The following is a 26524-nucleotide window of genomic DNA, read 5'->3' as shown; positions in this document are numbered from 1 at the left end:
CTCAAGAGAGAAGGAAAAGAGGGAGCAGTCAACCCTAATGAGGAGTGATATTTTATCAATGACATCATTTAGAATTGATGGTGCATGGTGACAATAAAAATCAGACTGTTTCATTATTGGGCTAAGTTATCTACAGTTGATGTATCTATTATGGCCTGTATCAGGAGAGACTGGTCCCACTGCCTTGGCCTTGGTTTGCTGCTCAAGAAAACACTTGTTTGGGGTCTTTGTTTTTGTACAAGGATGCTAACATTTGTTTTTGGTAATTTCAGTGGGTGTAGAAATACTAGAGATTGTGCTAAACATAAGGAAGTCTATCTGGAAGATCAACTAGAATAGGATACTTATTTTGCTTGAAATATGCCATGTTTGCTCAATAATAGAATTAAGTTTTTATCCAAAAATCTATCTTTGATTTATATCTCTGGCAACAATGCTATGATATGGTAATAATTCTCTTTTGAAAATTGGGGTTCAGCTTTCCTCTTTTCTCCTTTCATACTTCTATTCTATCTAGGATTGCACTCTGCTTGCTACCATGGTCACATTCGCCTGGTTCAGTTCTTACTGGATAATGGAGCTGATATGAATCTGGTAGCTTGTGATCCCAGCAGGTCTAGTGGTGAAAAAGATGAGCAGACCTGCTTGATGTGGGCTTATGAGAAAGGTATATTTTTTATCATTGCATCTCCATACTGATACACTGAACTGTGTGCATAGATTATGTCAATGCATCAACAAGTCTTTTGCTTGTATGACTTGTGCACTCCCATTTCCTCTGTATATTATATTTGAGTCTTTGGGAACTTGGTCAGAGTCCAATAGACCATCACCAAGGCAGGTAACTCCAGGATTGCAGGTGAGCTGAAGGCACTCTTGGTATTGGTACTTTAAAAAGAGAATGAACTATAACATTCTTAGGTATTAGAGAAATAAAATTGCGATATGTAACAAGTTACTTTCTTAAAGTAGACATGGAACTAGACTTTATCTTTTATATATGGGAACTTCAAATTCAAATTTCTTTTGATGAAATAAATACAAAGAAAAGGAATATTTGTTAGATCTAACCTTGCTGACAATGCCTGAACTCCAAAAAGTAAGGGAGCCAGTGATTGGTGAGTACATATAAACTTACTTCAGCTCAAAATGATGAAACTTTGGGCTCTGATGTGGGAACACCCGGGTTTAAATCAAACCATGTTCTTTGATCTTGGGCAAGTCATCTATTCTTTCTAAATTTCCCTTTCTTCCTCTGAAAAAAAAAGGAATTATGACAACTCCTACTTCACAAGATTGTAAGGATTAAATGAGAGAATATATGCAAACTGGCACATAGCACATAGCAAGTACTAATAATTAGTATTTTAGTAATGGTAACAGTCATAACACTAGAGGTTCATAAATAAATATGATCAATAATTAATTCTTCACTTTAAGAGAAAAGAAACTAGCAATGATCAAAAGTAGAGTAGCATCTTTGTCATTGTTTTAATGAGGTATATTGTACCTCATAAGCAAGCTCGGCTTATACACAGAAGCTCCTATGGAGTTTAAATTTCCAAGGAAATAAATAAATAGATTTATTTTCAGGTGAAATCTAATAGTATACATTGTCACTGAAATCAGAGGGTTACAACTAAATACTGTAAAATATATCAAACTTTGATGCCCACTTTTGCTGTTTTATTAGGATGTTTAAAGTACATAAAGAAGTGTTATCTTTTTAAATGCTAGAATCTTAGAAGTCCATACTAAAAAAGAGAAATTGCTAAACTGAAAGATTTCTCAGGCTACCAATTTGATCTAAAAAGTTTCCTGCCTGAAGTAGGACATGAAATTCTATTAATTAAAAGAGAGATGGAGTTTCATTGATAGAAATGGGGAATTGGTGTAAGCACATAGAAAAGTGATCTGCTAGTGAAAAAATGATTATGAGAGTTACTTTAATAGAGAAAGTGAACAGACACGGTATAGTAAGAAATGAGTCAGATGTTGTCCTGTTATGTTTTATACTTTTTAAGTATTGTATAAACACACATGTGCGCGCGCACACACACACACACACATGCACACATTTTCACATTATAGCTCAATAAATTTTCACAAACTGAACTCACATCTAGTGCCCAGTATCCAGATGAAAAAACCAAACATGGCTAGCACTCAAAAGACCCGCTTACATTCTTTTCCAGTTGTTCCCCAGAGAGGGTACCATTGCCTACTTGGGGCACGAATTAGATTTGGCTTTTTCTGTACTTTATAAATGTAACATTATGGTATGTACATTTTTAAATCTGGCTTCTTTTGACCAACAATTTGTGAGATTCACTCACATTAGTGCAGGTAGTTGTATATTGTTCATTCTTGTTATAATGTTTTGTTATATCACTGTTTGTTTATTCTATTGCTTAGGGTCATCTGGATAATTTTCAGTTGAGGACTATTAGGAATACTTTTGCTATTAACATTCACATGATGACTTTTGATGAATATATGAATGCATTTCTGTTAGTTATAATGACCTTCTAATTTGTATAAAATAAATTCCAGGTAGTCTGTATTTGAGTATCACTTGGAAAATCTTACATATTCCGAAGCCTTGGGAGGCCTTGCCAAGTTCTAGTTACCCAACACAATTGTATTTATTCAAGTGATTCTCAGACGGTGTCTCTCAAGAAACTTGAGTTTCAGGAAAAAGAGTGTTTACAAAGCATGAGTCTTCTGGAAGACAGCTCAGGTACAGCTGCTCAGGTAGCTCTTCACAGGGGTTGGCTTTGTTTGTTTTTAGTTGATTGAGAGTGATAGTTGAAAACTGGTTTTAGTTCTATTTTTTGTGGAATTTCACATTTTAAGAAACAATGAATCATTGTGTAAGTTCCCAACATTTCCCACCGAATGACAACAACAAAAATCTTTAAGCATAGAGGATTTACCCACTGTTCTCTGCAACATATGCCATACTTGTCACCCTTATTTGTTCAACTAATGTGATAGGCATCGGTGTTGCATTTCATTATTACTATGAATTTTAACAAACTGAATGTTAGTATTCAGGAGACAGATGGATGTTTTGCATGTGTTCTAGAGCAGAACAAGTCAAAACCAACAAAATGAGATTGTTGCTATTTTCTCTTGCTAGAAAAATGTTGCATTGCTTTCATGTGTTCAGGAAAGATTGAAATGGCCTCATAAAAATATTGTCAACAGTGCACTACCCCTGTTTTCTTTGGATAAAGAAAGGCATTCCTTTCTCCCTTAGATAGGGAGTCACCAACTTGACTGATGTAGCATACTAAGGATTTTCCTTAGAAACTTGGAGATGGAGTTGAGGAAATATGAAGGCTTCACTTGAAATTCCTTCTTTATAGGATAAACATGTTATAGAAATGGGCCCATCATGGTTTACCTGGCACCTTATTCTCTCCTAGGAGAAATAAACCAGAAGTGAGCTTTGTAACTAGGGTCTGTTTGGAAAGGAGTACTTTTGATGTTCCCAATTTGACTATCTCATCCTAGTCTACCCTCTTAATAGAAAACTGGGAGTTTTTCTCAACAGCCCCCACCTGTTCTAAGAAAAATTTTTTACCTGGCACCAACAAAATTTTTAGCTTACCCTCTGCTACTCTGATATAACAAATTCAGTTCAAGGGTGCTTTGGAGTTTTGTAAGAGTTATCAACTCTCTTTTGGAAACAGAAAAGAGTTCACTCATGATGGCTCCCTGTGGAATCAGATATGAAGAACAGTTTCCATTTACATACCCCTTTTAACCTAAAGATATCAAAGCCAATCTTGGAAATAAATTTGCTGGTGAACTTGATTCAACATAGAAGCCTACTGGTTCAGTTGCAATATTTCTCTGCTAGACTCAGGGCTCTAATTTTATAATACTTAGCATGTTTCCCTTCCTCTAGTCTGCCTTCTCCTCCCCCTACTTCTTTTCTACTATTCCATCTAACAGTAGCGATAGCTCTCTCACTCACTTGGATTTGTTCTGCCCTTTCCCTGGGGTACAAAGGACTTGTATGAATCAATTTAAATTGGCCAGAAGAAATAGCCAGCAGCCTGCTTATGTTCAAATCCTCTGCCCTAATCACCAGTATGGAAAACCCATTGAAAAGACTTACACATAATCTTACATCCATTGCATTAAAGATGAAACTGCCAAATTGAAAAGATCTCAACCAATTAGAATTGAACACATAGCTCAATAGTGTGTCTGGCAGTTAGATTTGAAAAGGCTGCCTTTGACAAAGAAAAGCACTTCTTTATGTCAGGCTGTTTAGGGTCAGAAAATAACCCAAACTAGAAACAGAACTAAAAACTTCTTATTTGCTTCAGTACTGACACCAGTTAAAGTAATTTACAGAGGCTCCTATCCCAATATCTAATTACACAGAATACAATATTTGTATACATCAGAACCACTCTAATTCACAGTGACAGGGAGCTGCAGTAGGAGAATTAGTGAGTAAGTGAGCAAAAACAATAAAAATCAAGGCTCCTGTACCATGATATATACTTTGTTCATTCCTTTTGACAAGTGTAGTATGGTGTGAATTATTTATAGTAAACTTACTATTGTGTATCCTCTAAAACTAATAAAGTCTTACAGTTGTGAGTTTCTGCCAGTAAAAATATAACTAAGAGAAAAGAGTGCAGGAGGAGTTGAAGAAAGAGTGGATTCATTAAGTTTTTTTTTTAAAAATTTTCATCAGTGGGTTATAAATTCCCAAGCTTCATATATATCGAATTCTTACCTATTTGGAGTTTAGTTACTTAGTTTAGTGTGCTAGAGTAAATTAGGAGTAGGGTAGAAGAAGGAATAAACAAAAGTCTTAGATGGTATTTCAAACTCTATGTTCAGTTTTGTGTGTACTGCTTACTTTTTTACATGTTTAGTTACTCTCTCTTTTAAAAATAAATAGAATAATATCACCTTTCATTAGAATGGTCAGAACTTTCATTTTTGGAAAAGGATAACACACTAAAATATTTTTTGAACTCTATATAAAAAGCTGCATACATTAAAATGTATAGTAGATGAGAACTTACATTCATTACATGCCTATTACATATGCATATATATATGCATACATAATTAAATTATCAAGCTAGCCCTTTAAGTTGGTATAAACTTTCCATTATAGAGTAAAAGTTTGAAACTTAGAGCTGTTAAGTCACAATTGCCCAAACCACACAGCTCTTAAGTGGAGAGCTGGTACAAAACAGAGTTCTGTCTTTGGCAGATTTCAAGCTCCTATACCTCACTCTAGAGTCAGATAGATCTAAGTCCAAATTCGATCCTTACTGTTTAATAACTTTGACATGTCACTTAACCTCTCTAAGTTAATCTTCAGATTTGAATGAGTAAATTAATAACCACTTTATAGAATTCTGCTGAAGATTGGGATAAGATCTGTTAGGAACATAACAGATTCTTAATAAATTATAACAATATTTGTTGTTATTATTATGTGCATAGCAAAGGTTCAGTCAAACTTCATATAACTCCCAATCTCATAGTCTTTCCTAATTTACAACATGTTATGGTGTCCAGTAAGAATGTGATATATTGACATATTAAAATCATTGGAAGATTTATATCCCTGCCAAACACCACTAGACAAACCTGGAATATATAAAAGTATGTGTTATTTTATTGTATTTATATTTCTTATTTATGAATCAAGCAATACCATTTATCTTAAAACCTCAGAACTGAAGCAAGATCAAGGAGGTTTTGAAAATCACTAATCAAAATATTTAAGAAGTAACTTAAAATCATGATTCTAATTTCTGTAGTTGCATGAAAATATATTTTAAAATAATGTTTTAAAACTTTAGCACAAATTTACAAGTCCCCTTACTATAGCAGGGTTTCCCCCTGAGTCATGGACAAGTGTCAAACAATTTGTATGTAAAATTCAACAAGTCCAAAATTGAACTTAGTATCTTTTTTGTCCTCATCACACAGTTTCTCCTACCATGTCCAGAATATATGATCCAGAAATCTGGATTCATACTTGATGACTTTTTCTTCCTCAATTTCTCCCTTATTCTTAAAGTAATTTTTCATAGCAATAAACAGCATTTGTTGTTCCTAGGATGAAGTGGTGGGGGTAGAGAGACAACCTTATAGGGATATATTAAAATGAGTTCTTTTCCTTCTTGAATAATTATGAACCCTCTGTTATATACATGACCATGATATACATAGTAAACTGTCTATATAACAGCACTTTGGATGGACATGTAGCCTTAAACAACAACCTAGTTTTTAAAATAAAGATATTCAGAAAGTTGAAAGCAAAGAGGTTTTGAAGAAATAGCTCCCAAGTATAAAGAAAGGAATTAAAGGGAAAGCATGGTGTTTGAACGGTACAGACAGACTGGAAGCGTGGGGTGCAAAAAATGAAAGACACTCCAAATTGGCAAAAACCTTCATGGGCTTTAATGAGTAATCCTCCGAAAGTGCAAAGCATTATTATAACTGCATTAGGCTAATAACATAGCAACCTCCTGTTTTGGGTAAAATACTTGGATGTAGATAGTAAATTCTTAGATATGGGAAAACATTTTATTTAATTAGTGGAAGCTTGATTATCTCTGGACGTGTTCCATTAGTGTGCCGAGGTTATCTGGGTATATCCATTATCAGGAGTTTGCCTTAAAAGTCCATTTAGTGAGTTCCATCAAGGCGTTTTTCTACTTAACTCCTTGTGGCCGTGTATCAGGGAGCCGGTCCCCTGTGGCTTTCAGGTTTCTCTGCAGACACTTTGGTAGTTTGTCAGAGCAGCGAGAGCAGTGGAGAATTTCCCATACATGTGTGCCTCAGCCTATAGTTAGCAGGAGCTGGGGAATGGGGCGGAGATGCCTTCCCGAGCCGAGGGGCCTCTTGGCATTTCCCTGGCAGCCTCGTGCTTATCATCATCCAGAACCCAGGCACTCATTAGGCTCTTGATGAAAAGCATCCCAAAGAAAATGCCTGCAAATTGTGCCACTGTGCTGGCAGGAAATTAAAACTGCTCAGAGCAAGTGGAGCCAAGAGAGCTGTTGAAATGAAAGGTAACATCAAGGGTGCGATCCTGGACTTACACAGACGGTCAGGATGCAAGATGCGACTTTCTGCTTCACTAGGGAAAGCAGGAGGCCCTCTCCCTCTCTGCTGGCAGCCACAGTCAGTCCAACAGAGAGGCTGAGACAGGCAGGGAGGTGGGCTTTGTGAACTAAGCTTTGTTATGCCTGGGTAAATGCTTGGCATTTAGGTTGTTTTATTTTTCCCAAAGGAAAAACAGAAATAAGATAATTTGTTTTGTTTTGTTTTGTTTTGTTTTGTTTTGTTTTTCCTGGTCCCAAACACATAAAGACTAAATAAAGTAAAAGAACAGCTAAAAGCACCACAAACTGGGGGCAGCCAGTGTAGAGAGGAGCAGACAAACCTCACAACCTGTGAATCTAGCAGCAGGACACGTGAAGGGGGATTTTAATTCCAAAGAACTTTTTGTTGGTGGTGCTACTTTTATCCTGAGATTAAAATGGCCCTCAGCCCTGGGGAAGAAAGAGAGGTTCGCAGTAGGAGACAGCACCAACATGCAAACAGAGCACACTGAAATTTTCATCACACTGGAGGTGGTGGCAGAGTAATGCCCCCCAAAAATGTCCAGGGCCTATTATCCGCAATTTAGGAGTATGCCACCTTACATGGGTGCTAACTAGCTGACTTTTAGAGAAAGACTGTACTGGATTACCCCACCAGGCTCTATGTAATATCAGGGGTCCTTAAATGTGGAAGAGGGAGGCAGAAGCAGAGGTCAGAGTGATGTGGAGCAGGAAGGATTCAGCTAGCCATTGCTAGCTTTGAAAGTCTAAAAGGGGGGCCACAGCCAAGTGGTCTTTCAAGGCTGGAAAAAGCAAGGAAATTGATGTTTCTCTGGAGGCTCTAGAAAGGAATGAAGCTTGCCAACACCTTGCTTTAGCCCATTGAGAACTATGTTAGACTTCTGACTTCAGAGCTAGCAGATGATAAAGTTATATTGTTTAAGCCACTAAGTTTGCAGTAATTAACAATAGCAACAATAGAAATGGAATATATTGATGTTGAGAAAATTTATCTGAAGTTCCATAAAGGAGTTTCCAAGTTCATTTACAATTCTTGGAGCTAAATAGTAAGGCAAGAAAGCAGTGAAGAGATCTGAGAGACATATTTACACGTTAGAATTGTTTGGCCTGTCACATGCATTATCTCAATCTTTACAATAGCCTTAGGAGGGTGTATCATAGCCCTAACCTATAAATAAGGATCTTTTTTAAAAAGTAAAACAAGTCATGGCCTTCTACTAATTAAAATCCTTCAGGGGCACCTGGGTAGCTCAGTCAGTTAAGCAACAGGCCCTTGATTTGCGGCTCGGGTCATGATCTCACGGTCATGAACTTGAGCCCCACTCCAGACTCCTGGCTGAGAAAGGAGCCTGCTTGGGATTCTCTCTCTCCCTCTCTCTCTCTGCCACACCCCTGCTCACTTGCTTGCATTTCCTCCCCCTGCCCCCGACTCAAAATAAATAAATCAACATTTTTAAAAGATCCTCAAGTGTTCCCCACCTCACCTACATTAAAATCCAAACTCCTTATCTTAAAATCCAAAGCTCCACATCAATAGCATTGAAGTGTGACCCTCTGATCAGCATCACCTGGGACTTTGTTACAACAGCAACTCTCACTGTAAACCTTCTGTTCAGAATCTCTAGGGGCAGGGCTCGGGAGTCTGTGGTTTAACACGGGCTCCAGGTGATTCTTAAACACACGAACAAGTTTGTGAGGCACTACCTGACTGTGATGTGCATGTGCACGTATCCATTTCTCCAGCCACATTTGGAACCCTTCTCATCCTTGCTTGTGATGCTCCACCCACACTGGTCTTCTTTCATTTATTAAGGTGTCACATTTGCTTCCATCTTAGGGCCTTTACATTATCTGTTCTTCTGCCTATTAGGCTCTTTAGAAATTTGCCTATTGGCTAATTCTATTCAGGTAGTGAGGTTTCCCTGATTGTGAGCACAGAAGAATCCAAAGAAAAAGTGTGAATAGGATTGGGTCCTCATTATTTCATCATAACCTATGTCTGTGATTTGAGAATATTATAGATATACCAGTCATGGATTAAAATCTATGGATAAGAAAATGGACAGTTGCTAACTCTGTAGATTTAAGTTTTGCTACAAATATTAGCAATTGTCATAACAATGTTTATCTTGAAGAAGCTGGTGTTGGGATATTACATTTGGAAAAGATTTTTAAAATGTTTATTTTATTTATTTTTGAGAGAGAGAGAGATCGAGACTATGAGCAGGCGAGGGGCAGAGAGAGAAGGAGACAGAATCTGAAGCAGGCTCCACACTGCCAGCACAGAGTCCAATGCTTGGTTCGAACTCACAAACCATGAGATCATGACCTGAGCTGAAGTCATTCGCTTAACCAACTGAGCCACCCAGGTGCCCCAGGAAAAAGCTTTTAATGCTAATTAGTATCTTAATTACTCCATCTTATGATCTTGCATGCTTTATTAAATTCTTTTTATTTTTGAAGAAGGATTTAATAAACAGGCATACCTCTCAGCATATACAGTATACATTAGCTAGGTGTGTTCTGAACCAGTGTTAACTATGAACCCTCCGTGATTGATAATCACTGCTGCTTTTTCAATTCCTAAAGTTTACCATTTTTACGTCTTCTTTTGCATTTCACAAGTGTCTCTTAGAAAGGTCTTTAAGGCTGACTTTGTTTTTCTCTTATATAAATTAGCGTCAGTAGATTATTTTTATAGTTAAAACATAATATAATATCAAAAAGTTTAGTTCTGTTTAAAGTCATTGGTCTACTCAGAGGAGCATTTAGCATTTTCTATCTTACACAGTAAGTACCTACTATAATTAATAACCCCCCTAACTTGAGTGGTGTTCTCAGCAATTTATTTCTCAGTTGTGTAAAAGTCCACTGTGGGCATTTCTGGTTGCGAGATGGCTTTCTCCCATCCCCTAGGACCTTAGAACCATCTGCATCCAGCCAGCAGATAGGCAGAGAAGAGGTCTTTTTCTAAAAGCCCAGAGTTGGAAGTGGCATCACTTTTGCTCATGTTCCCTTGGTGAGAATTTCTTACAAGGCCATAATTGGATGCAGGGGCAGCAGGGCACTTATCTCCCGGGGTGGGCAGCCATTCCCAGTGACAAAATCACTCCATGAATGGGGAGCACAAACATTGATAGGCAGCCAGCCAGCTGTCTCCTGTCACAAAAACCTGCCTAAATTATCTCAGGGCCATGTTATAGTCCAGTTGCCAACCAAATGTAATGTTCAGGCAAAGCAAACACATCCCTCTTTCCTGGTTACCATATGTGCTTTTCACCCTTTTAATGGTGCCTTTAGCACCTCATGTTTCCTCATTTAGAAATTCTCATCATTATTCAACTACACTACGCTCCTTAGGGATAGGACCATAGTCACTTTGTTTTTTGTATCCCTACCACCCAATATAGTGCTTAACACAGAGCCTCATATATAGTTGAGGCACAATTAATTATTTTGACTGACTGAATGAATGATTGTAAGAATGAGTGAAAGTACTACATTCCTACTGCAACATATTATCTCTTGGGATATAGCCTATGCTTCAAGCTGTCTCTAGTCACTTTTGAGTTATATGGTGAGCTAAATAAATCAAACAGTAATTAAGACTCTTGGGGCGCCTGGGTGGCTCAGTTGGTTAAGCATCCAACTTCGGCTCAGGTCATGATCTCACGGTTCGTGGGTTCATGCCCTGCGTGGGGCTCTGTGCTGACAGCTAGCTCAGAGCCTGGAGCCTGTCTTCAGATTCTGTGTCTCCCTCTCTCTCTCTGCCTCTCCCCTGCTCATGCTGTCTCTCTCTCTCTCTCAAAAATTAATTAAAAAACACTAAAAATAAAAAAAAATTAAGACTCTTTGTCCTTTTTGTCTTTTCATGAAGGACATGATGCGATTGTCACACTCCTGAAGCATTATAAGAGACCACAGGATGAACTGCCTTGTAATGAATATTCTCAGCCTGGAGGAGGTATCACTCTCTTACTCAGTTTTTGTTGTTAGTACCATATTATGCCTAAAGGCAAACCTTTGTTTCTATTACTATTATTCTGGGGTTAAGGAGGAGGGCATGTCAGATTAGCTTTATTTTAAGAAAACTTTTGTCTGGGTGAGGCTGAAAATAAAGAAGCCTTCACTTGGGGCACCTGGGTGGCTTAATTGGTCGAACCTCTGATTCTTGATTTCAGCTCAGGTTATGATTTCATGGTTTGTAAGATCAAGCCCGGTGTCTGGCTCTATGCTGATAGTTTGGGGCCGGTTTGGGATTCTCTCTCTCTCTCTGCCCCTTCCCCTCTTGTGCTCTCTCTTTCCCTCAAAATAAATAAATAAACTTAAAAAAAAAGAAGGCCTTCATTTAAGCTGTTTTTTCTAATTCACTAATCTGCAGTTCCTTCAGGGTTAACTAGCATTCCCTGACCTGAGTGTTTTTGAGGCTTATGCGTGACTAGTAGGGCTGGGTGAGCTGAGGGCAGTCGTGCTCCACTTCAGTAATCCAAGGCAGGCCAGAGAATATCCTACCCAGACGCACGTTAAATCTGCTGGAGTCTGCTAGACCTTGGTTTTTTGTTTTTTAATCTTTTTATGTACTTTCTAAATAAACAGTCGCTGTACAGTTTCAGTTTCCAGAGAAAGACCTGGGTTAAAGCTATCTTCTCACTTGTTTTTTTTAGCAAATTTCTTTTGTCACCTGCTTCTTTTCATAACATTTAATGTTTATGTAGAAAAAAATGATGGCTACTTTCAACTCTATAATCTAATTTGATTTCTAGATGGCTCCTATGTGTCTCTTCCATCTCCCTTGGGGAAGATAAAAAGCATGACGAAAGGTATTTCACTATGGGACAATTGTTATACTTTATTACTCAGGATAACTATTGCCTCAAATATGATAACTTTCTATTTGGGTTTACATATTATACATGATGACTATTTTGCAGGCATAAGCAATATTACCAACCAGCCATTCTTCCCACGGTTAACCCTATCTGCCGTACTGTTTTGCATATGCCATCTCAGTTCATGAAGGTATAACAGTGAGAATTTCATGAGTATTAAAGAAAGATCACGTTCTTAAAGACATTTGTACTTTTAATGAAACATAAATTGCCAATGTTAATATCTTTAAGGAGATTGGGAATAGGTTTGCCATAGGAAAACAAATTTGAAAAAAAGAAGTTATTTCTCCAAAGACCCCAAATAAGAAAATTCTCGGGTGGATGCTGCACATAGAAATTAATAACACTAAGCCAGGGAAATTTTAAAAAAATATACGATTCAACAATAAATTTGTATTTATTTAGAATTTAAAGTTTAAAAAAATTTTAGGGTATTGGCTCTGAATGATTCACATACTTGTTTTTTGACATCTAATTGGCATCCCTTTGAGATTTAGCTTATGGATGTTTGGCCAAGCCTTCTGTGGTAGGCTGCAGAGGTTGATCAGATAAAACTCCTTACCACGATGTGATATGAGCTGTACCCTGGGGTTGCCACGTCATGCAGACAGGTTAGTTGTTGATCAGATTAGGAATCAACCCTTAGCCCTGATAACAAAGGTCAGAGCACAGAGACAGAAAAGTAACATGTTTTTAATGCAGGGGGATAGGGATCAATTGTGGTAAGGTTTTAGTATCTCCAAGGAGTCAACTGTGTTTGGAAAATTCAATGTTACTGGGGAATGACATTTTTGGCTAAGTAAAGTATGTATGTAAATCATGTGGACATATCCATGTATGTTTTTTAATCTTAAAAAAGAAAATAACAATTCCTGTTTGCAGAGAAGGCAGATGTCCTCCTCCTAAGGGCTGGATTACCCTCACATTTCCATCTTCAACTCTCAGAAATTGAGTTCCATGAGATTATCGGCTCAGGTAACCTAAGAAAACACTAGTCTGCTGTAGTTTCAGCAGCTCATGATAATACGTGTTTACTCATTTCTCTTAAATAATTTTAGGTTCTTTTGGGAAAGTATATAAAGGACGGTGCAGAAATAAAATAGTGGCTATAAAACGGTAAGCAAGCAAATGAGAAAATGCAGCATCTGACTGGAGTTGTGAACTTTAAGAAGCATATGCATGGCAGGCTTCTGGTTTTGGTCCATCTGCTGACTGAGGATTCCCTGCTCCTGCCATTTGCAGTTATCGAGCCAACACCTACTGCTCCAAATCAGATGTGGATATGTTTTGCCGAGAGGTGTCCATTCTCTGCCGGCTCAATCATCCCTGTGTAATTCAGTTTGTGGGTGCTTGCTTGAATGATCCCAGCCAGTTCGCCATTGTCACTCAGTACATATCAGGGGGTTCTCTATTCTCCCTCCTTCATGAACAGAAGAGGTATGGTGCTCTTGTTCTGACTTATGTCCTTTTACGTGTCATTGGAATTATCCTTGCAATATCTCAGAGACTTTCTGCCTGGGTGACCCTTTACCTTCTGAAACCTGAGGGAAAGGTGGCTTTTTAAAGATGGCTAATAATTTATGCCCAAGAACTACGTTTTAATGAATAGAAATACTTCTGTGCTTTCTTAACAGGAACTCAGTTGAAGATAACAAATCCAAGAAATTTAAATTAGTAACTGAACCTTATAATAAGTTAATATGGCATACCAGTAAAGCAGATATATAAGCTCAGAATAAAATAACTCAGAATAAAACAGTTATCAGGGGTCCTAGCATTTATTCTTTAAAGTTAAAGGAGAACAGCCTTGCATAATCTAATTTTAATTCACTTCCTAGATATAGGCATATGATAATCAGAGTATGGTTTCTCTCAGTTATTAATATAGAATCCATTTTGTTATTATAAGAAATTAAATATAATATTATAAATATTATAAACTCAAGTAGAATATCTTAAATATGAGGGCCTGGCATCTAAACCGATTTATAATTAAGCATTATCTGATGTGGAAAGCTATTTTTCCAGATTTCTTTGAATTTTTAGCTTAATCTTCAATAAAGCAAAAAAGGCTGAAAGTTATACAGAATAACAAATCACACACATCATTGATTTCTTTTAGAAAGATGTGTTACTGGCTTTTACCATTTCATTCTCACTGAATCTATTTTTCAATTCTAGGATTCTTGATTTGCAGTCTAAATTAATTATTGCAGTAGATGTTGCCAAAGGTATGGAGTACCTTCACAACTTGACACAGCCAATTATACACCGTGACTTAAACAGGTATTTCCCCCCTAAATAATGAACATAGAATTGTGTAACTAACTGAGAATCTAAGACAGATTTAAGTGTCTATTCGCTGAAGATACAGTGCAACTTCTTTTAGACACATTGCAAATCAGGGTTTTCTTCTTTGTGGGTAAGGGGACAGACTACTTTAAGGCGAGATGATAGAAAGTTTTGTCATTGTCTTTTACAGAATAGGAAGTTATATAACTGTCTCTCGGGGATCTTTCAAATCTATGAAAAATGTCCACAAAGAGAGTGATGTCTGTAAGACTCACCAGCTAGCTAGTTCTCAAGTCAATAAACTCAGATCAAGAATTTAGGCCAAAGACTATTATAGAATTTTAGGTCTCATACAAAGTCAGGTCTTATAGGAGGTCCTGATTTAAATTACCTACTTTTGTGCTACATTTTGGTATTTTTCTAATAGTAAGTTCAGCCAAAACACAGCAACTCATTTACCTAGTTTTCATGTGAAGTTATTTTCGTGTGGGTCAGAGATTTGAAACAAATATGGAATTATAGTATTCCAGGGGTGAAACCCCAAGGGATTAAAAAAAAAACTTTTTAAGCACTGAAAGCTTTCTAAGCAAAGTCTTACAAGAAGGCCAATATACAAAACATAGCAGCTTTAGTTGATGACAAAATGTAGGGTAAAGAAATCTGTTCACTTACCATTTTCTACTGCCAGCGAGGGAGATCTCCAGGCCCATTCTGTGGAATCTCAAAGGTGCTGGGGAAAAGAGCCGGACAATCACTGATCTAGTTTATCAAACGAGTCACATTATTCAAAGGCAATAATTTTCATTTCATTATTATCAATAGCATTCATACAGATCCCATATATAATCTTTTGTATAAAGTCCACAAATCTGAGACTACTGAAAATTAATTACTCCATTCAGCCTTTTGTTCAATAATTATTTGTGTAAAGCCCTTATACTTGGCCCTTTAGAGCTTATGATGTGAAGCTGCCATATGCTCCATTCTCAAAGGCCTTTCATAATTGTTGAGCAGAAAAATACTTACCTAAGTATGATTTAGGTATCAAGTAACAAGTTCCTTAAGAGAGATATTTAAAGATTTTATAAAATTTTAGAAGAAAAATATTAATTACTTCTGAGGAATTTAGAAACATCTTCATGAAAGAAGGGATATTTGAACTTGGCACCAAAGGATGAGTAGAATTTGGGAGAATATCTTAGGCTTAGGGAAAACATTAAGAAAATAGAGATTAGAAAGTTAAAGGCATACCCAGGAACAATGAATAGTTTTGCTTTAATGCATGAAGTGTCTATGAATGTATGTAGTATATGTAATGTAGGAAGCAGATAATTGGGAAAAAAATTCAGAAAGATAAATTGGAACAACAGAGCAGAAATCAGTGAATCCTAGATTTAGGTAGTTTGGACTTTGTTCTGTGAGAAAGAAGTGGGCACTGCAGATGGTTGAGCTAGGAATCAGAAGTTTGGAACTATATTATGGAATAATTAATCTAGCATCTTGGTAAAAGATCAACTTGATGGGTAAGTCAAGAAACTGATGAAGCAGTTGTTGCAGTAATCTAAGTGAGAAGTAATAAAAAGCAGAATTTTACTAGTGGCAGTGGAAATGAAAGGGAGAGACATATTAAAGATAAGGGAGAAAAAGTAAATTAGATACGAGAGTGTTTGAATCTTAGATATTGGAAATAAATGTGTGTGGGATTTAATTCATTTAAAAGTATTAGTTTTCATAGAAAGATCATTTCTTTGTTATTAGGTTTTTGTTTTTTACCTCTCTTTTAAAAACATTTGTGTTAGTAAATATTTCTTCTTTGAACGTCAGTAAAAGTATTTAGGAAATAGATTTAGGTGATAAGCTAGCATAATATAAACTAGTGATTTGTGGGCTTTAGGAGGGCTATATTGTCATCCCAGCCATTTTGCATGTGATATTAAAACAAATGAGTGATCGTTGAAAGTTTTTTCTAGTTATAACTTTTCAATTATGGGGCAATTGAATGTGTATTCTGTCGCCCTGTGAGTAAATGCAAGCTGTTACCACCAGGTCGTAAAGCAGGACCAAAAATATAAATGATGATTAAAGTGGAAATAGAACATTTACTGTGTAACAGGTATGTTTATATTTACCATTATTTCTGTTTCTACTCTAACTCAAGTGCTCCAAACCATACCAAAAAGTCTTCAAATTTTATAAAACACTGTTTCATAGGTGCATTCAATATAATAGAGTCCCAAAGTATTGTATTTATTATTTGTGAACTTTTTTTACTAATCTTTAATCTGCCAACAATAAAACATTGTGTTTCAGAGTAATGCAGATATAGCATTGCATATTGCTGAAAAGAGTGTAAGAGTATAAGTGCTTCCCCTTAGAAGGCTTACTACACTGTGGTTGGGCACATGTTCCATGTGCCCAGGAAACAATTTATTTCCCATGTAAGGTAGAAAATTACTAAGGACCAAAATGATTAAGCAGCAATTTTACTGGAAATCAAAGGATTTTGAGTAAGTCAAAGATCAAAGTAGAGTGGAAAGATTCCTGGAGGATGTAGAGCTAAAACTAGACTTTGAAGAACAGTCGTGTATCTCCCCTCAGTGTTCTCACAGCATACTAACCCTTGCATGTCTACAATGCTTCGAAAGTCCCACTGAAAGAGGTTAAAGGAAAGATGCCCAACAGAGTGAGGAACTTGGACGCATTTGCATTTTTCTATTGAAATGACCTGTTTACACTTTTCTTTCTCCCACTAATCTGGGCATATCAGGGCTTCAAGAACAAAGATCCTTCTCTTTATCACAGAGATGTTCAATCAATGCAATTTTTAACTGAACCATGTTTTAGGGACATTTTTGTGAATATCATTTCAGGAAGCAATGGCCTAGTTGGTACAAGTACGGCTACTTTTACGTAGAGTCTGACTAACTTTCCCCAAACTGTTTTTTTATTTATTTTTTATGTTTTTAATTTATTTTTGAGAGACAGAGAGAGACAGCACGAGCGGGGGTGGGGGGGGGGCTCAGAGAGAAAGGGAGACACAGAATCCAAAGCAGACTCCAGGCTCTGAGCTGTCAGCACAGAGCCTAACGCGGGGCTCAAACCCATGACCATGACATGGTGACCTGAGCTGATGCTTAACCGACTGAGCCACCTAGCACCCCCCTCCCCTGTACTTTTTTTTTATGGTGCAAAGTAAAGAGGCTGCTTGAGCTTATTGATAAGCTTACAGTGAGGGGACACTTCTGTCTTTGGTTTTGTGGTTGTTGATTTATATGAGTGAGAGGAAAGAACTCTGCCTTTCCCTTGGCAAGCTTCTCACCATACAGGTCTGAAAGTTAGTTTGATCTTTAACTATGTACCAAGGAGAAGTTGTAGGAATGAATAAGGCAGATGTTCTTTCCAATGATGAAGATGAGAATGATGACAATGCCCACCATTTATTTACCACTAACAACATGAAAGGAGGTCATGTATGCTCTCAGTTAATCTCACAAGAATTCTATAATATAGCTATTATTATCTCCATTACTGGTAAGGAAACTAAGTCCAAGGTGGCATCTGTAATTTACAGTGTTTTTAACATTATGTTATGCTGTCCCAACAACAACAACAAAACCAAATCAGAACAGAGAGATTGTGATAGGCTGATGATACTAGATAAACATCATCAGCGTTTACCAACTTTGCTTTTTGTGCTTCTTGTGACCTAAATCATTTCTAATATCATCTCCTTGTACTTCTGTGTTCCTGCTTTATTTCTTCTTTTACAACCCATGTTCTGCTAATGTGGAACAGAAAATCTGTATGATATGTTTCCTTTGGTCTATAGTGTTTAAATATTTAAAAATTTTCTCAATGTTTATTCATTTTTGAGAGAAAGAGAGAGACAGATTGTGAGCAGTGGAGGGGTAGAGAGATAGAGGTAAACACAGAATCTGAAGCAGGCTCCGATTTCTGAGCTGTCAGTACAGAGCCTGATGTGGGGCTCAAACTCACAAATCATGAGATCATGACCTGAGCTGAAGTCAAGACATTAACTGACTGAGCCACCCCAGGCTCCCCTAAGTATTTTTAAATGTATATTGCTAAACGAACAAATCAAGAGAATATAGATGCTGGCGAGGGTGTGGAGAGACGGGCACTCTCCTACACTGTTGGTGGGAATGTAAACTGGTGCAGCCGCTCTGGAAAACAGTGTGGAGGCTCCTCAAAAAACTATCCCTAGAACTCCCTTATGACCCAGCAATAGCCCTGCTAGGGATTTACCCAAGGGATACAGAAGTGCTGATGCATAGGAGCACATGTACCCCAATGTTCATAGCGGCACTTTCTACAATAGCCAAATCATGGAAAGAGCCTAAATGTCCATCACCTGATGAATGGATCAAGAAGATTTGGTATATATATACAATGGAGTATTACACAGCAATGAGAAAGAATGAAATATGGCCATTTGTAGGAAAGTGGATGGACCTTGAGGGTGTCATGCTAAGCGAAATAAGTCAAGTGGAGAAGGACAGATACCATATGTTTGCACTCATAGGTCTAGCAGGAGAAACCTAACAGAGGACCATGGGGAGAGGAAGGGGGAAAGAGGGCTGGGGAGAGTGAGGGACAAAATTCATGAGAGACTATTGAATACTGAAAATGAACCATGGACTGAAGGGAGGGGGAGGGAGGGAAGGTGGTGATGGTCAGGGTGGGAGGCACTTGTGGGGAGAAGCACTGGGTATTATATGGAATCCAATTTGAAAATAAACTATTAAAAAATGTATATTGCTTTAGACAGGAAGGCACCTTCCAAATTGTTGTAGACCCCACTACCTACCAACTTTCCAACTTAAACTTGACCCAATTTATACCTTCATTTTGAAGCATTGGAGTTCACAAAGCATGGTTTATAGTTACTGAATATAAGCAACTTTCTGTGTTTCCTTGGAAAAGTACATTTTCCAAATTGTTTGACATTGAAATTACAATATCATTGCAATGATATATGGATTAAATTAATGGTCTTTCCCCCTGTACAAGTATCTGTAACAACACTATATGCAAAAAATAGTGATACTTCCATCATAGAGTGGCCATTGTACTCCCATGAGATGTGTGTATGAAAGCATTTTGTAAACTGTGAAGCATTATACCAATGACATTTGCTATTGATATCAACCCCTCACTTGTTCCCTTATATGTAGAAGATGGAAAAAGACTCTACAATATTCTCAAACATACCAATATTTCTTTTTATGTAACACAAATAATTAATTGGGGTCTAAGTATACATCTGAGAGAGACCACTATTGGTTTTTGAGAGTCAGCTTATTTGGATGACAATAAAGGAAAATAATTAATGACAATTTAAAAACAGCCAACTTACTGATGACAAATGACAGTTACTATAAACTGACAAAACTGGTGAGGGCTAAAAGAATTTTAATTTTGAAGATGAAATTTCACTAAATTAGTGAAGGTTTCAAAAAGTATGAGAGAAAAAATTATTGGAAAAAATTAATAATTGTTTTTAAGCTGATGTATGCATTTGCCTTTCAATTGAATATAAATATAAAAGCCTTGCATTTCAAAAAAAACTCAGTCAACTACAAATAAACAAATTATTACTAGTTTTTTCTAACTACTAACCTATTGGGTACAATTGTATTCCTTAGTTCTCATAGTCTAGTCTCAGCTATGACTTTCCCTTGTGACTTTCCCAGTAAGTGGTGATACAGAGTTTAATATTCACTGACAAGTACCACCTTGCAAGGATTTATGAAGATCTAAATGCAAACCAATTGATTACAGTGCAATAATTATGGTAGGTCATGAAAGAGAACCCACTGAAACTTATGAAATACTTAATAACTCTACTTTTGTAATTCTCTAGTAGTAAACCAGTCACAAGTGACATTTTAAATTTTAAAATTTTCTCATCACTTTCCACTTTAAAATTGGAATGAATTAATTAAATAATATGAATACTTCAGTACTCGATATAAGGCAGGGTCTGTGCTATGCCTCGGGATACAGCTGAGAATGATAGCCCATAACATTTTTTCTAGAAGAGCTTGGAGGCTAATGAAGTATTTTCCCAAATTTCCCAGTAATATGCATCATCTGGGACCCTCATTAAAAAACAAAAACAGGGGCTCCTAGATAGCTCAGTCCATTAAGTATCTGACTTCTGCTCAGATCATGATCTTACATTTCATGAGTCTGAGCCCTATGTTGGGCTCTGTGATAACAGCTCAGAACATGGAACCCACTTTGGATTCTGTGTCTCCCTCTCTCTGCCCCTCCCACACTTGTGTTCTGTCTTTATCTCTCAAAAATAAATAAAAACATATAAAAATTAAAAAACAAATTCAAAGACTCCTCCTTTAAAGGCACAGGTTGAGAATGTCCTAAATTGAGCCTAAGAGTCCATACTTTTAAACAAGATTGGCAGATAATTCTTATGATCAAACATGAAGGGGAAATATTATTCTAGCACAAATTTCTCAACCCCGACTGCACATTAGAAATTGTGGGTGAACTTTAAAAAAGAAAAACAAACCCTGATGCTGCTTTCATCAGAATTTCCAGAGGTGGGGCCCAGTTATCATATTTTTACAGAGCACCCCTGGTGTGGTGATTCAACCTTTGAATACAACCTTCAAGTCTGATGGCAATTTCTCTAATCATTTGCCATACAGTCTTATCCTTCTCTGCTGCCAGAGTAGAGTGGGAATATTGAGGAATTAAGTCATAGTAGAATTCTAAATGTTTTGAGAACCATTGCCCAAAATACAGTATAATCATTTATTCATTTGTTTATTCATCTATTCAATAATGAAAGCAAAAGACTGAGTCCAAAGGTCCATGATACCTACAGCATAAAGTAGGTCCCAAGATCCAGCAGCTTTCATAGGAGCTGTGCCATGTATACTTAAGGCACTCTGGACATCTAATTTCTAATTTTTGATTAATACTAAAAAATTGCCTGGAGTGTAGAATCTTCAAAGGCAGCCAAAACAGAAGTATAAGTTTCAATATTGGACAATTGCAGTATACACAGGTCATATGGGTATTCAAGACTATAAACTCTGGAAGAATACAGAACTAAATATATCAATACACATATAGAAAGATAAAGACTCATGTAAACTGTATATGTGTATTATGTATCAATGCACTTATAAGGATATATATTTCCAAGTTTTTGTAAAGCTTCCAGCCTTTCTCATCTGGAGTCCTGAATGAATTAAGCCCTATGGAAATGATTTGAGGGATAATTTTCTTAATTCTCCCAAGGATGAGACATAGCTATACCATTTGGGATACATAGAAGAGAAGTGTATTTATGCCCTACAACGGATGCCTTAGAACTTAGGACCTCAGGGTTAAAGGGCTGCCTGTAGTTCTGAAATGTTTTTGTCCAAAGTTATAATGTGAGTTCATATTTCCAAATTAATTTTTAAAGCAATCTCTGCATTTCATTACTGCTTTGAGTAATGGGGAGGAAAAAAAGACACTAAGCAATTCAATTTTCTAAGATGAAATCTGATTTTGTTAGGGTGTTATCTGCCACAATAATAGACCAAGCAATGGATAATAATCCAAAAACAATAGAAGTTTGTATCTTGGTTATGTGAATAAAAAGGTTATTGGTGTGGCCCCTTTCCATGAAGCCACTCAAGACCCATTTTAAACATGTGTCTTCCAGGGTCTCCTTGGGGGTCATCTCCATTCAAGTGAGCATAAATGGGACAAGAATATGTGAGACATGCATGAAATGTTTTACAGGCTAGGCATTTCAGTGTCATGCATCACTTTGAGTCACATCCCATTGGCTAGAGCTCAATCATATGGCCACATCTTACTTCTGTGCCCAGAAGAAGAGGAAATGAATTTTCATGGGCAGCCCATACTCTGTGCTGCATTCACCCTGTTTACACTAGTGATAATTTTTACTAGGGTTACTAGGGTTTAGGTAAAGATAATAAATGAGAAGCCTGGTCTAGATTTGCATGAATCAATTACACTAATATAATGTTAATTGCATGCTACTATTTTTATAAATACATTTTCACAATTTATAAACTAATATCACTAATCGGGAAATATAACAAAAGCTATTTAATAAAGCATATTATATATGAATTAATTTTGAAACAGATCTTTTTACTTAGTTTTGTTGGTTACATTAAAAATATGAGAATAGCTTTCAGAGTGTGGAGACATATGTCCTTGAATCAAAACATGGTTCAAGAAGAAAACATGTACTGTAATGAGATACAGTAGTATGAGATAGACTATATAAATTCAAAACACAAGTAAATTCCATGTGCTCTGTCAATTAAAACACACACACACACACATTTTCCTTTAAGAGTGAAAATTAAAACACAGAAGGACTATTATCAGTCTATTCAGAGAAATTTATTGTACCATATCCAGCAGATTCCCCAATTATTTAATTCTAGAAATTACTCTAATGGTATTTATGAACTCCAAGTGTTGATGTTCAGTCATAATTTCCATTTGTGACATGTTCGGTCTCCATTTAAAGTCAGTCTGTCTGTCCTCTGCTCTGCAAACTTCCAGATGAAGCAGAGAGTTCCCTCTGACTCTCAAGTTCCAACCTATTATTTAAATAGAAATTTCACAATCCAACTTGTCCTCATCTTCTCTGAATGTAGATTCATCCCTGCCCCCTCACCTGATTGTCACAATTCCCAGAAGTAATGTCCCAAACATTCCTATCACATTCCATTTTGTTTCCATTGTTTCCACATCCTGAATTAAAAGAGCAGGCCCCTCCCTCTCTCCTGCTCCACTCCTAGAATGTCCTTTAGTCCTGCGTTGTCCTCTCTTTGTACTCCAGTGGAAGTAGCTAAAATTCCCTCCCTGGGCCAGTTAGAATGTTCTTCCTTTCTTAGCTGCCTCCATTAGAACGTCTCATTTAATTTTGGCTGCATCCACTAATTCTAAAAATAGTGCTCTTACTTAACACCCCATTAAGTAAATTCCCTTAGACACACACTCCCTTTAAATTAAGACAGGTATATTAAAGTCAGAGGAAAACTCACTCATTCTGTTCACACTATCATATTGTTCATACAAACCTGGCCAAACCTGCCATCTCTTGCTTGCTTTCATCAGAATCTTGGCCTCAATGGTCCCACACAGTTAAATCCCTTAATCTCACATTTACATTATACAGGTGGGTTCTAAGCCACCATATGCCATTTGAAACACTACACAAGATTGTGTGTCTACAAAATAAATGTATCTCTGTTTATAACAGCAGAGAAAGTTAGGGTGTGACTGAAAACAGGAATTCTATGATACCATAATTCACTTTTGAATCATCCTGGAACCTGGCCTCTGGATTTCTTATTCCCGAGCATTTTGTGATGAAGTCATCCATTCTGTTGCCTCTTTCCATAATACAGCACAGCCATACCATGAGAATTCCCAAAGTCAGGGAGACAGGAGTGCTTTTCCTGTAATAGTGTTATTTTCTCTCAGCCCAGGGCTGAACTTGGAATTCCAAGTAGAAGTGATGCCCCCTCTTGATCCTCTAAAACCTTTCAAATGTTTCCCTGTGACTGGTGGTGAACTTACTGGCCTGCAATTTTCTAGTGTTACTGGTTCCTTATATTGCCATTTTTCATTCTTCAGGGATATGGCCTGTATAAAGTCAGCTTTTGAAAATGTCAACAAAGGCTTTGTTCTGTTCAGCCTCGTTTCTTCTCTGCTCTCATTTCTTGGGAGGCACTGTGAATGCCCTCTTGGCACCTTGTCGATTTCCTAAGCAGCTAACCTTTCAATAATGATATTAATGCTGCCTTGTGGTTATCTGTGCATTTTTCCATTCATCATTTTCAACCCTTGCTTGCTGAGATTCATTTACGTTGTTGTGTTTTAAAGATACTGGAATTTAATTGAGTGCAACCTGACTAGGGACCCAGAGCCAGAATTTCTAGCTAATAAAGCAGAAACAATCTTAATAGGTGGGTATTCTTTTCCCATTGATTGAATTTCCAATTGCTATACCTTGAATTTTGCCTTGAAAAAGAGATGCAGGTAATTGTAAATTTCCTTGTCTTGTTTAACAATTTTTACTTCAGAATTCTCCCTGTCACTTTCAGGAGGAAGCAACTTTTCAGATAATGTCAGTATTCTCTTGAGACTGCAGCATGGGCAGCTCTGGGACTCTGTGTCCCACCCCACTGGAAGGCTGTAGGATGAACCAACTGAGAGGACAGGCTATGGATCCGGACGGTGTAGGTTCAAATACCACCTCTGTCACACCTCACCTGTGTCTTTAAACAGGTTGTGTAAAAACCAGTTTTCTAACTTATAAGGTGGTAATAATAATACATATTATATTGAGTTTAAATGAGAAAATACATTAGCTATTGTTATCATTATTTTTCTTCTTTATTTTTCTGAAAACAGATTTTCACTACTTAATGAAATTTATTTACTGAATTAAACATTTGTAAGGGCCTGTCTCTCCCTTTGATTGTATGTAGGAATACATACAACAAATACAACTTTGCTTATAATATCTCAGATGGCTAATTTCTTCTTGTCGTTAAGATCTAGGAGATAACTGGATGGTTTGTTGGTAGGTCTCTTACTATATATAAAGAGGGCCAGAGAATTTTAATCCTGTATCACCACATGGTTCAGATTTGCGACAGGGATTCTGACACTTCCCTTCTGCATGGGATGATCTGGAACAGAATATGAATAAAAACACGGCTGAAAATGGAATAGGGTTATTTAATTATCCAAGAACCGTCTTGGTGATTCTTTTTCCTACAGCTCATTCACAAGATTTAAGCATATAATTTAAATGCCATCCATTAAATCACTCAACAATCATTTGTTGGTTAATATAATGTCAGAGAAGGGGAAGCCTCATCCAAGGCACATCCCAGAGATGATGCCACACCAAAAAAGTCAGGTAGAGGTCCTGGTTTTGTAGATTTGTGGAGCATCTATATAGTTAGGTAGCTTTTCTTCTCTATACCCAGTGAGTTCACCCAGTGACTCAATTCAGCAATTTTCTTTGTCACTATAAAGAGCCCTGTAACAAAAGGAAAGAATGTTTTCAAAATTAGCAGTAAAAAAGTTGCCCCGGCCCTTCCTTCAATAGAGAGAAGGAAGAATTCATCCCATCCTATCATTCTTGATTCACAGGAGACAATAATTTTTCTCATTTCTATTCCTATTCTTATTGTGACACTATTGTTATGTCACTGGACTTCTTTCTGCCTCAAGTTTTTCATTTGCAGAAGATAATGATGTCTAATGTCTACCTGTCCACAGAGATATCCTTGCAATTAATAGAGTTGTCAGGACAATGTTACATTAAGAACTCTAGAGGAAGATTCTACAAGAGAAAACCATATATCCTTTTTATTAATTGCGTGAAACTGAGTTTCCAAAAAGTCTTAAAATAAGATTCCTTTTGTATCCAGCTACTGGATCTGTACTATTTGTAGGGTAGTCTGGATTATCTTTTTCCGACTGAAGTTGAAAAGCATTGTGGTTACTAACTGGTGTGGAGAACAACATACTCCTTTTCAGAAAGGCTTAATATTACCTTGACCAGCATGAAGAGCAGAGCGTGGCAGCCTCACAGAATGATTAGAACTCTTTAATCCTGGAGGGATGGTCTTTGTATCAATTATATTTCAAGTCTTGTATGTGATGAACTGTATTCTCAGTCACTAAACCCTCATTTAATGGCTTTAACAACCTACAGAAAGTTAGTGAAAAGCAATGCCTCCTGCCATGGATGAAACAGTGTTACAGCATTGATGATGTCTGGCTTCTTTTCTTTGGGGAGGGAAATCCCCTTCTAAATTCTTAAAATAGCAGTTGGCTTTCATTAAGTCTAGTCAGAGTTAAGGGTCTGAGGATCTTGAGTGACCCTTTCTTTGGGAAGGGGGCACATTTTAATAGGCTTTTTCCTGTCTGTGGTCCCTGAAAGATTTAGCTGCTGGCAGTCTCCTGAATCGCTGGGATTTGTAAAGGAAAGGATTGATTACATGCTTCTTCTAATTCTTTCTCTTCCGTTATTTTTTTTTTCCATTTCGTACAAAGAATGAGAAAGATATTCTAAGTCTCCTTCTTTTGAGATGTGGTTGGCCTTAAGAATGGATATTTTAGCATTGAACTATTACTAACCTCTTCTGGGCTTGACAGAGTGTCTTCTGTTTT

General features: G+C 37.0%; 1 protein-coding gene across 3 annotated transcripts in view; it reads left to right on the top strand.

Annotated features, from left to right (window-relative positions):
• LOC115298812 (serine/threonine-protein kinase TNNI3K-like) overlaps positions 1-26524 on the top strand; it is a 275419-nt gene that overhangs the window by 96526 nt on the left and 152369 nt on the right. For 2 of the 3 annotated variants that reach the window (XM_029947943.1, XM_029947942.1), the window contains 7 exons: positions 518-667; positions 11002-11088; positions 11888-11944; positions 12896-12988; positions 13072-13129; positions 13256-13450; positions 14195-14299. In XM_029947943.1, the coding sequence (XP_029803803.1) occupies positions 518-667; positions 11002-11088; positions 11888-11944; positions 12896-12988; positions 13072-13129; positions 13256-13450; positions 14195-14299 (745 nt within the window). The remainder of the gene's footprint in view (positions 1-517; positions 668-11001; positions 11089-11887; positions 11945-12895; positions 12989-13071; positions 13130-13255; positions 13451-14194; positions 14300-26524) is intronic. The other variant, XM_029947944.1, reaches the window with a different exon arrangement.

This window comes from Suricata suricatta, chromosome 8 (genome assembly GCF_006229205.1).
Source record: "Suricata suricatta isolate VVHF042 chromosome 8, meerkat_22Aug2017_6uvM2_HiC, whole genome shotgun sequence".
NCBI classification, from domain to species: domain Eukaryota; kingdom Metazoa; phylum Chordata; class Mammalia; order Carnivora; family Herpestidae; genus Suricata; species Suricata suricatta.
Note: the sequence above shows the minus strand (reverse complement) of the source record. Positions and strands in the feature narration are given on the sequence as shown.